We start from the raw sequence: 12453 nt of genomic DNA on the forward strand, positions 1-12453 counted from the left end.
CAACATATAGTATTAAACAAGTATTAATGCCAGTGCACTGCAACGAGTCAAGAAATTTATCATGTAAATAAAAAATATATTAAAAGTTTTAATACCATTTATTTGTGCAAGAAAAAGAAATTATGTTTATTCTCTCCTTAAAATGAAATTAGAGCAATATTAAAAAAGAAATACATTTGTTTTCAACAACAATACTGGTTCGTTTGGTAAATACTTTTAAATGACTGAAATTTTTTTTAGATGAAATGTTTTTGGGTTCCAAAAGCACTTTAAGTGTTTTTCCAGAATTAACTTGCAGTTTTACTAACGTTTGGTTCCAAAAATATTTTATGTGAAAGCGCTCTCATATCGTTTAAAAGCATTTGCCAAACGAGTCCCAACTAGTTGTGGTTACATATTATGGCATTCAACCCACTATTTAATATTTATTCATGAAAATGATCTTTGCCCACTAATGAAACTGTTAACCCTAAAGAAACCAGATATGTTTAAATGGATCACAACTAATTGTGTCAGACATAGTACATGCATAAATAGGTAAAGACATTACTCCAACTAAGGAACACCACAAGGCCAAACCCACGATATAACCCATATTTACATAAATAAAATTAAAATTAAAAATATATGGCAATTTCGTAATTAAACCCAAATTCCCACTTACAGTGCCACCCCTTCCCAAATTTAGAATACAGTAATTGTCCTGATCCACATATCTTATGAAATGTTGAGATTTGATGTCACATCCCGACCCAGGGTCCACCACATCTCGAGCCCGCTCCACCGCCATAATACGATATTGTCCGCTTTGGACCTCAACCATACCCTCACGGTTTTGTTTCTGGGAACTCACACGAGAACTTCCTAGTGGGTCACCCATCATGGGAGTGCTCTCGTGCGCTACTCGCTTAACTTTCGAGTTCTGATGAACTCCGAAGCCAATGATGTCCTAAAAGGCTTTGTGCTAGGTAGAGATGTGAATATACATTTAAGGATCACACCCCTGGACGATGTGGGATCTTACAATCTACCCCTTTAGGGGCCCAACGTCCTCGTCAGCACACCACAGCCAAGGTTAGGCTCTGATACCAAATTGTCACATCTTGACTCCACCACATCCCGAGCCTGCTCCACCGCTGTAGCACAATATTGTCCGCTTTAGGCCCCAACCACGCCGCTCACGGTTTTATTTATGGGAACTCATACGAGAACTTCCCAATGGGTCACCCATCATAGGAGTACTCTCGTGCGCTACCTGCTTAACTTCCGAGTTCCGATGAACTCCGAAGTCAGTGAGCTCTCAAAATGCCTCGTGCTAGGTAGGGATGAGAATATACATTTAAGGATTATTCCCCTGGGCGATGTGGAAATCTATCACATCCCAGGCTCGCTCCACCACCGTAGCACGATATTGTCCGCTTTGGGCCCCGACTACGCCCTCACGGTTTTGTATCTGGGAACTCACACGAGAACTTTCCAGTGGGTCACTCATCATGGGATTACTCTCGCGCGCTACTTGCTTAACTTCGAAGTTCCGATGGAACCTAAAGCCAGTGAGCTCCCAAAATGCCTCATGCTAGGTAGGGATGAGAATATACATATAAAGATCACTCCCCTGGGCGATGTGGGATCTTACAATCCACCTCCTTAAGGGGCCCGACGACCTCGTCGGCACACCACAGCCAGGGTTAAGCTCTGATACCAATATGTCATATCCCAGCCCTAGGTCCACCACATCTCGGGTCCGCTCCACCACCGTAGCACGATATTGTCTGCTTTGGGCCTCGACTACGCCCTTACGGTTTTGTTTCTGGGAACTCACACGAGAACTTTCCAATGGGTCATCCATCATGGGATTGCTCTCGCGCGCTACTCGCTTAACTTTGGAGTTTCGATTAAACCCGAAGCCAATGAGCTCCCAAAATGCCTCATGCTAGGTAGGGATGAGAATATATATATATAAGGATCACTCCCCTGGACGATGTGGGATCTTACATTTGAGTTGGTGTCATTGTACTTTTAATTAATATAATCTCACTAAATAATAACCTATAACTCAAGCAGTTAAGAAAATTTATTCTGTACTAGAAGTATTCAGTTGAATTCATACCTCCTCGATATTGCCTTTTTATTTGTTGAGAAGTTGATATAGCTTGTATAAAGTGCTCCTACTGAGTAAAAACTATTAGCTATATCTTATTTCACACATTTTGTTTTTACTGAGTAAAGTGCTCCTACTTTATTTCTGAGTAATCCTTTAGCAGCCATGAAATCTCTGCATGTAGAAATTAGGCGTCGGCTTGTGAGTTGTGACTGCGTCATTGTGCTTTTCATAATTATCACTTACAAAAAGGCAGACACCATAGGCTTATGATTAAGGGGAAAGTGCGTTTTAATTAGTGCTCTCCAACAAAACATGGTGACTCATTAGAAAAACTGTATTGTTCGGTTGCAGCACATAGTTTTTCGTTGTCCTCATACATTTTTAGCAGAAAGTGTAGTTGCTGACAAAATAGCCGATTTAGGGCTGCTTTCGTTTTCACTTGTTAGGTATGCCACTCTTATTGAAATTATTCCTTTTCTACATTCAAATTTCTTTGGGCATAGCAGCCCACAAGTTTGTCTCCCCTTCTTGATGTGTGATTTTCATTTTTACCTCATCCTTTTAGATTTTCCTTTTTGTTTTGCAACTTATCTTGCAGCCAGGTTCTTACCTTTTAGGTTTTACAGGGGTTTGATTTATGCCCCCTGTTTTTCTGTATTTCATTTTCTTGTTTTATGAGAAGTAAGATTTATGTCTCTTAACTAAATTTAACTTCTTTTTTTCATATCAATAAAATTCCCTCGGCTGAAGTTCTAAAAACAAGACAATTAAATATGGACTTGGATCAAGTTTTGTCCAAAAAAGCTAACCCCCACCCTTGAGATTGCTCATTCTGCTGTGCTAAAAGATAATTTGAGCAATGCGATGAAACCTACGACAGAACAAATACGAGTATTCTATTGATTCCAGAAGTTTTGAGTTGATTCTATGATTTCGTCCCCTGATTCATCTTCTATATCCAGGTTGCACCAACTCGTTTCGTCCTTCGAGCAGACCTGGACTTAAGGCAAGTCGGCTAAAGAGTGTGCTCCGCCCTCTGCACTCAAATTCGAATTCGGCAATTCATTCGGTGACTTCACGGTCGCCAAAGAGATCATCCATGGCAGAGATCTATACCTTCCTTCTCTACTACGGTCCATCAACATTTTAGCGCAAAGCACTTAGGAAGGTAACCTATGTGCAAGCAACTAGGCTTTTTTTCATCCAATCTGTATTCGAATTGAAGAAAAAAGGTTGACATTTCATTCTTCCATTCGAGTTTCTGCTCCAAATTTCATTCTAGAAACTGCATACTTTTCCTTTGGTGATTAATTCAATTATGTTACAAAACAAACTGAATGATCGTAAACTCAATAACGAAGGAACGAATGGACAGTTGAAAACATCTGAAATTACGTTGTACATGCAACTTTTTTCTTTCCTGGCTTCCTCGACGAGATGGACAAAAGATTCAAACTAAACTAGTACTTCCTCTTCCTTATTTTGAAGCTCATCGATCGGATGACATTATCATCAGCCTTCAGATTTGCTTCAAGAACTTCAAGAGATTCAGGTTTTGTGAAGTAGGTAAAGAGGAGGTAGATACCATCCAGGTAAGTGTTGGACTCTCCAGCTTTGTTTTTCTTCTGGATGCCATAGGCTAGTGGAATTACCCCTCTGTTGAAGACCTCCACGTACATGCCACCCCCGGCTATTAGCAACTGCAAAATAAGGATCATCAGATTAAAACCTTGTAACAAACTACACTCAGACAGTTTTATAACCTGAGCAGGCAACGTAATGCTGCTTAAATTAAATTGCATGTGTCAAAATTCATCTTATTTCAAATAAGCTCTTACACGGTTAACACAGTCATGGCGCAATCATAGGTGTATAGCTATGTCTAAAAGCCTAGACTAGTCCAACACTATGACACTTCAATTACATCATCATGAGATCAAAAGGAAGCCACAACCTAGTTCTGCGAATCTTCGTAGCTACAAATAACGCATAAAATGCATGACTAGAAATCAGAGGGGTAAAATGAGGCATGACAAGATACAATCTGGCATTTCTTGATATTACAGGAATTATTGGGTAACAATCACAATCTATCAGGTTTGCCAGTAGTAGCCAACTTTCACACCATTTAAAATAAATTAAGGAAATAAGGGCATAGCTTGTGTAGTATTTAACATGACACAGGACAGAACACAATGGCGTTCTAAGATTCATATAGCCGATCCCACTCAGTGACTTTGATTTTCCAAGTCTCCAACCGAGAAGTTGTCCTCGCTCGGGAAATTAAGGGAACACTACCTCAACCTACATGCTCCACTCACAAAGCTCCAACATACAAGCTTCAACAAAAGAAAATTCAAAGAACTTAGTGAAGAAGGTTTTGGTGATTTAACACAATACGTTGAAATGAAGGAAAGCTTATTTATTGATATCCCCGATAAATTACAAATATGTACATATACTTGAGTCAAAATAAACAAACAAGAGGGAGCCTTCACAAAAGTTGCTTAGGAGAAGTCTCGGCAGTCGGTAGAGCCCCAGAAAGAGAAGGCACCGGAGGGGGATCATTCGGAGCCTCAGTACTGGACAGAACCCTAGAATGAGGAGGCATCAGAGGTTGATCATTTGGAGCTTCATTACGCGGTACAGCCCCAGAAGACGAAGGCAATAAATGCCTTTGGAACAAACCCACAAATCTCTGATGATCAAGTAAAACCTGACCATCAGATTCCTTCATCTGGTCAAGCTTCCTCTTCATGTTTGTAGCATAGTCATGTGCGAGCCGGTGCAACTGTTTATTCTCATGCTTGAGCCCTCTAATCTCCTGTTTGAAACTCATCACTTCAGCCGCCAATGATTCAATTTGGCGGGTTCGAGCAAATAGGCGTTGAGCCATATTAGACACAGAACCTGCACACTGAACACTAAGAGCCAGAGAATCCTTAACAGCCAACTCATCAGACCGTTTGGAAAGTAGTCTGTTATCTTTGGGAGTGAGAAGGTTCCTGGCCACTACCGCAGCGGTCATATCATTCTTCATCACGGAATCCCCAACGGTAAGAGGACCAGTAGGGGAGACGAAGGATGGGCGCCATATGTTGTCTGGAGAAGGCGGGGCTGCCTCTTCAACAAGGTTCAAGTCAAAACGACGGTCGGAGGGGCCAGACATTTTCAAAGGTGTAGAAGAGAGAAGAGGTCGGACAAATCAAGATCTTAGAAGTGCAAGAATGGAGCTTCTACTGGTGGATATTCAAGTGTGCTTTGGAACTTAATGTCAGCCTCTATAAAAATCTGCACTCGACAAAGCTTCAGAAATCGAAGAGGCGTTTGCTTTCTCAAAAGCTGGGCTGCTCAGAGACCACGAGGGTCGATCTCAGAAATCGAAGAGGCGTTTGCTTTCTCAAAAGCTGGGCTGCTCAAAGACCACGAAGGCCGATATCAGAAATCGAAGAGGTTTGCTTTCTCAAAAGCTGGGCTGCTCAGAGACCACGAGGGCCGATCTCAGAAATCGAAGAGGTTTGCTTTCTCAAAAGCTAGGCTACACAGAGACCACGAGGGCCGATCTCAGAAATCGAAGAGACACCTACTTTTCCAGCCTTGTCAGCACCTGTCACACGCACACTCAGCTTTGCGGAAATTATGAGCATTCTGTCGAAGATTTCTGGCGAAGTAGAAAGCACATGAATCGTACTGTTCAATCACCCACTTCCCACACGCAACAGTAGCTCATGGGTACCACATATAACTTTGCCAAAGTTCTCTGACAAAGTTGAGACTACTTTTCCAGCCTTGTCAGCACCTGTCACATGCACACTCAGCTTTGCGGAAATTATGGGCATTCTGTCGAAGATTTCTGGCGAAGTAGAAAGCACATGAATCGTACTGTTCAATCACCCACTTCCCACACGCAACAGTAGCTCATGGGTACCACATATAACTTTGCCAAAGTTCTCTGACAAAGTTGAGACACGTGAAGCTTGCAACTCTCACTACATCGCTCTGACCAAGAAGGGTAAAAGAATAGCAAAGAAACAACACTAACAAAGTTTAGACACATAAATTTTGAAGGCCTAGCTACCATATTATTACCCACAAGGGTAAAGGAACAGTACCACTGCTGGATAATTGGAAAGTTCCGGTGTGTCAACCTCTGTGCTTCGTGGCAAGGTAGACTAGCAAACATGCCCAACCTTTACTCACATTCGAGAAAACACTCCCAACAAGATTGCTTGCCCCAAAATCAAAGAGGCATCGCCCTCCGAATCTCGAGAGCCAAACTCCCAACATGATTACTTTCTCAAAAATCGAAGAGAGGGTAAAGGAACAGTACCACTGCTGGATAATTTGAAAGTCCATGTGTGTCAACCTCTGTGCTTCGTGGCAAGGTAGACTAGCAAACATGCTCAACCTTTACTCACATTCGAGAAAACACCCCCAACAAGATTGCTTGCTCCAAAATCGAAGAGGCACCGCCCTCCGAATCTCGAGAGCCAGACTCCTAACATGATTACTTTCTCAAAAATCGAAGAGAGGGTAAAGGAACAGTACCACTGCTGGATAATTGGAAAGTCCCTGTGTGTCAACCTCTGTGCTTCGTGGCAAGGTAGACTAGCAAACATGCCCAACCTTTACTCATATTCGAGAAAACACTCCCAACAAGATTGCTTGCTCCAAAATCGAAGAGGCACCGCCCTCCGAATCTCGAGAGCCAGACTCCCAACATGATTACTTTCTCAAAAATCGAAGACACCGCTCTCCGAATCTCGAGAGCCAGACCCCCAGCAGGATTGCTTTCTCAAAAATCGAAGAGGCATCGTTCTCCGAATCTCGAGAGCCAGATCCCCGACAGGATTGCTTGTTCGAAAACAGAAGAGGCACCACTTTCCCAACTTCAAGAGCCGGATCTCCTTGGATAAAGCTTGTCTGTAATCTTCACACGCAACATCAGCTTTCCAGATACCACAGACCACTTTTTCAAAGTGCTCTGACAGAGTTAAAACTTGTGAAGCTGGCAGCTCCCACTACCGTGCTATGACCAAGCAGGGTAAAGGAATAGCATTATTACTTGATGTTAGGGAGACTCCTATATATGTCGACCTCCATCCCCAACGGACAGGCAGACCTGCAAAAATGCTCAACCCTTCCTCTTATCTGAGAGGGCACTCCCAACGAAGCCTTTCGAAATATTCAGCTTTCTTTCCCCCCGATAATACCTCTGTAAACAAGCTATACTAGAGCAAGAATATCTCATATCATCAGGGTTAAAAGCAAGAGTATCCCATATCATGCTTTTTCCCTGTCTTTTCCTTTGGCCTTGTTCTTACCTGCAAGACAAGGAGAAAGAGAGCAATCAGTCAGCACTTGGAATCAAGCTTCCAGCAAGGAACTGACTGCCTGGAACTTACTTACCTGGCATTGCTCTCGAGTACTCATCTTCAACATCTTATGCTTCCAGGGAAGATACCGCATCTGCTTGAGGAACAGATAGGGCAAGTGAGAAGGATACAAGGAAGCATGTGGAGACAAGCCTAACAGCACACGTGCCGATACATCCACTACTCTGTCAAAAGCAAAAGTATCCCATATCAGCAGGGTCGAACGTACTCTAGATTTGATGGACTTGTTTTGACCCTCAAATTCTTCAGTCGGCCTTATACTCTGGAGGAAACCAGAAAACCCTCCAGCCCAGTTCAAGAATAAGCCTGTGGAAAGTTACTTCTTCAAAAGCAAAAGTATCCCATATCATCTCTTCTCATTTTTCTTCTCTTTATCCTTCATGCTGCCTGCAAGATAGGGAGAATGTGAACAATCAGCCGGAGCTCTGATTGCTTACCTTGTCTGTTACCTCTTTCAGCAGATCCCCTAGCTCGGCGACTTGGGGGACTCCTACTACATGGTTTGTATCGCGCTTGACCAAGCCTGAAACTACAAGTAAGCTTCAAGTGACATTGATACATTACCTTGTGCATCTCCACCAGTTACAGATACCACCCCTGGATGGAGGAAGAGTACTTCCAGAGAAGATTCCACATCTACCTATGAGACAGATAAGGAAAGTCAAGACGATACCACACTCCGGTACTTAGAAGTTTCGTGGTTACGAGATCATTCTCCCACAATATTTCCTAATGTCATTTGTACTAAATCATTCACTTGTACTCCCTAAAGGAGAGCTTGAACCTATGTATTTGTGTAAACCCTTCACAATTAATGAGAACTCCTCTATTCCGTGGACGTAGCCAATCTGGGTGAACCACGTACATCTTGTGTTTGCTTTCCTATCTCTATCCATTTATATACTTATCCACACTAATGACCGGAGCAATCTAGCGAAGATCACAAAAAGTGACCGTTTTCGCTACCTAGGATCTATCTTGCAAGAGAACGGAGAATTAGATGGAGATCTCAATCATAGAATACAAGCTGGATGGATGAAGTGTAAGAGTGTATCCGGCGTGTTGTGTGACCGTCGTAGGCCACTGAAGCTCAAGGGAAAATTTTATAGGACGGCAATAAGGCCAGCGATGTTGTATGGCACAGAATGTTGGGCGGTGAAGCATCAACACGTACACAAAATGGGTGTAGCGGAGATGAGGATGCTTCGTGGGATGTATGGGCACACGAGAAAGGATAAGATTGGGAATGAGGATATCCGAGGTAAAGTAGGAGTAGCCAAAATTGAAGGAAATATGAGAGAAAATCGGTTCCGGTGGTTTGGACAGGTGCAAAGAAGGCCTACTGACGCTCCGGTTCGAAAATGTGACTACGGGACAGAAGTGCAGGGCCGAAGGGGTAGAGGAAGACCTAAGAAAACTTTGGAAGAGACCCTAAGAAAAGACTTGAGTACTTGGATCTAACGGAGGACATGACACAAAACCGAGCGCAATGGCGTTCTAGGATTCATATAGCCGACCCCACTTAGTGAGAAAAGGCTTTGTTGTTGTTGTTGTTGTTGTTGTTGTTGTGATTGATTGCTCACTGATAATCTTCACTCTACTCGTTGATTGCACATCCAAACTAACACAGCTACAATTCAAATGACAAATATTACTTCTTCACGGAAAACAACCACGGTTAACAAATTAATATGTATATGATCATGATAAAAGATATTAGTTTACCACTATTCCAGAAAGGTTTAAGCTATTAGGAATCGGATATGGTTATTTCCAAACTCTAATACTACCTCCCATGCGTAGAAAGACAAATTTGGGATCTCCTACTTTGACATCATGATAGACGAACAACAAGTACTTCGATCTTGCAACCTATGACGTACTGGGTAAACTTATACCTCCGACTAGATTATAAAAGATGTCAGAATGATCCAGAAAAACCTTAGGGCCTAAGCTACGATAAAGTTACACATTTGCTAAATTTGAAGTGTCCGATATGAGTACTTCTCAATATACACAATTGGGGACCTAAAGACGGTTTTTCAGAGGAAAGTTTCTCTTACGAATTAAATCAGCAGATGTACCCTGCGCAAACTTAACTACATTATGAGAAAATTCATTCGAATATTAGTATCTTCGAACATATCGCTCTAATAGCGAAAAGAATCTCGCACTGCAAAGTAAACTTTTCAAAACTAAGCATCTCTGAAGGTCCTAACTCACTAAGAAATAAATGCATCAAATACTATCCGCCAATTGCCAGTGTTATGTATCAATTCAACCCAAAATTGGAAATTTGTTCACTAATCTTCAAACAAACTCAGCTTAACACATTCTTATATTTTCTTTAAATTTTCTCATCCGCCAAACAGATAACAAACCAAAATTGAAAACACATAGATAGAACCCACTAATTTTAAGAGCCAAAGAAATCAAATTTACTTCACCAAAATAAAACAGCAACAGAATTTGAATAAAAAAAATCCTTTTACCTCCTCGTACTTCTGGGTAAGAGTAAGTCTTTCATCCTCGGACATGTCGGGTCTGAGCACCGCCATGGTCTCGTACTGTCGGAGCCCCGGTGGGCACGGGGGCTCCTCCTTCTCCTCCACGGCGGTCAAGCCCGACCCGGGCGGGGAAGTCGGGTCGTCCTCCGATTGGAACCCGCCCTCAAAAAACGAGCCCGAGAACTCCAGGGACTGGACATTGGCGGTTAGGCGCGGACTGGGATTCGGTCCGGTTCGGTTAAAGAGAGGGAAGGAGACGGCTTGGGGTAGAGATGGGATTTGGGAAATTGTTTTGTGGAAAAACGGGAAATTTGATGAAGGAGTAAGAGATGAAATGAGGGAAGAAGTGGAAGCCATTGCTGGAAGCTTTATTTGGAAGAAGAAAGCTTCTGGGTCAGTCCTTGGTGGATATTGATAAGGGATTCGAGGAGAGGACAATGGTGAATGAAACGACGTGTCGTGTACTTTGTTGTGTTTTAGTACCATAGGTCAATGCCACTGGATTGACAATTTCGAACACTGACACGTCACAAAAATTGTAGCTCCCACCGGTACGGATTTGATGTGTGCGCTATTAACACAACTGAAATAAAGATTCAGCTAATTTTTTCATTAGTGAAATCATAATTCCTAATTTTTTTCTAATGAATAAGTGTGACTTCTACATAGACATGTAAATGGGTCGGGTTTATCGGATTTTGATCGGATTCAATCTGACCCATTAAGCTAACGGGTTATCTGAACCCAACACTTACACATATTAACTATGGAAATTATGAACTTCACCTGATTGAAAAGGATTCCTAAGAGAGCAAGATCAGCAGCCATATTTATATCAGCATCATCAAAAATCACAAGGGGTGATTTGCCTCCTAGTTCAAGTGAAACTTGTTTCATATTGCTCTTTGTTGCAGCCTGCATTATTTCAAGAACAAGCGTCAACATTACAAATCACAACATGGCGTTCAAGTATTGTCATTGAATTTCGTAACAATTTTTCACATAAAGGACTCAAATTTGAACGAAAGAAAGAGAATTTACTTTGTCAATGTCCATATGATGGTTGGTGGCAGCACCAACAGTCTTTCCAAATCCGGTTATGACATTGAACACTCCGTCAGGAACACCTTCATAAGAATTTACAAAAGAGAGTCAACAATGGTAAACCACATTGGCAATAAACACGAACAAACGCAGAAAACGACTGAGCTTACCAACTTAGCCAGATGCGCACAGTATAATGCAGATAGAGGTGTTTGCTCAGCAGGTTTGGTGACCATGGTGCAACCAGCAGCTAAGAGTTTATATTTTGTTATTAAGGCTTTATTGAAATTATTCAAACATCCTCAACTAATAGGTGCTAAATGGTCTAGCGAGTTGACCCAAAATGATCCGTTATTTAACGGGTTCACCCATTAGTGACCAAACCGGTTAAGCATCCATCCAAATACTAATATTAAATGGTCGGGTCGGATTAACGGGTCGGGTCCAAAATGTCAGCTTAACTTCTACGAATCCCACAAATAAGTCCCTTAGAGTAGTTCCATTGGAGGTGGAATAGCCCAGCACTCAGTCAAAAAACCAGGCTGGCACCCTATCAATTCACTCCAGCCCAACCACTTGCCTGGCACCCAGCCCAAGCTGGTCTCTGGGCCAGTCTAAAAGTGACTAACCAAGGAGCCGGGCTATTTGAATGGCGCGTGCCTTTCACGCGGAAATCGTCCTCGATGATCTAATTGGGACCGAGCTGGAGAACAATTTCGTTGGGTTTTTTCCCGGTGACAACCTCCGATTCCGAGCTATAGCATAATAGAATAACGTATAAACAAACCCAGAAAGCAACGGCAAACCAAGAAAAACCCATATCACAATTTGCAATACCAAGCTCAAGAAATTAATTTTCTGAAAATTTGGATAGAAAAAGGCCACCTTCCAATAGAACCCATGAGGAAGAATTGGTGTTGTATAACCAGCTGAGGATGGAAAAAGTGGGACGAGGAACCTTACTGCTGCTGCGGTGTTTCATTTTTCTGTGGGGGAAGATCGAAAGAGTTCCTTAAATCCGAATGGAGAGAGAGAGAGAGAGAGAGAGAGAGAGAGAGAGAAAGAAAGATGCAGAGGGAGGTTCCAGGCGTGCGGAGCGAAATGGTGAGGTTTTGAGGGAGGTTCCAAAAGAGTTCCTTAATAAAATTGATAATATTTTAATAAATCAAATTATTATTTTATAATAAAATTAATAATATTTTAATAAAATTGACTAGGCTATTTAATTTTAGAAGTGGAGATGTCTTGACCTATTACTGTTTATTGAGGTCTATTGCTGTTCACTTGAGTGGATAAATACATTAGGTGCTTGCGCAAAATCTTTAGGAGTGGACTTGCTCTCATACGCCATGTGAACAATGGCCAAAAAGACAAAAAAACATAATTTGATGCGGTATCAAAA

At 42.0% G+C, this 12453-nt stretch overlaps 2 protein-coding genes across 2 annotated transcripts in view; one reads left to right on the top strand and one right to left on the bottom strand.

Annotated features, from left to right (window-relative positions):
- LOC126625902 (uncharacterized) overlaps positions 1-4966 on the top strand; it is a 26032-nt gene extending 21066 nt beyond the window's left edge. The window contains exon 2 of the mRNA XM_050295023.1: positions 4709-4966. Within this exon, the coding sequence (XP_050150980.1) occupies positions 4709-4870 (162 nt within the window). The 3' untranslated portion in view covers positions 4871-4966. The remainder of the gene's footprint in view (positions 1-4708) is intronic.
- On the bottom strand, positions 3376-10448 carry LOC126625903 (30S ribosomal protein S6 alpha, chloroplastic-like). Its single transcript, XM_050295024.1, has 2 exons — positions 9993-10448; positions 3376-3804 (listed from the first exon to the last, which is right to left on the bottom strand). The coding sequence occupies exons 1-2, from the start codon at positions 10362-10364 to the stop codon at positions 3565-3567; spliced, it is 612 nt and encodes a 203-aa protein (XP_050150981.1). The 5' UTR covers positions 10365-10448; the 3' UTR covers positions 3376-3564.
- Positions 10449-12453: the final 2005 nt, after the last annotated feature.

Source organism: Malus sylvestris, chromosome 6 (genome assembly GCF_916048215.2).
Source record: "Malus sylvestris chromosome 6, drMalSylv7.2, whole genome shotgun sequence".
Classification (NCBI taxonomy): domain Eukaryota; kingdom Viridiplantae; phylum Streptophyta; class Magnoliopsida; order Rosales; family Rosaceae; genus Malus; species Malus sylvestris.

Bases quoted from the DNA above. Each gene is read 5' to 3' on its own strand.
- LOC126625903 (XM_050295024.1), bottom strand. From the start codon at position 10,364: ATGGCTTCCACTTCTTCCCTCATTTCATCTCTTACTCCTTCATCAAAT. The intron at 3,805-9,992 runs GTAAAAGGATTT...CTTATTTTGCAG, and splicing joins TTACCCAGAAGTACGAGGAG to TTGCTAATAGCCGGGGGTGG.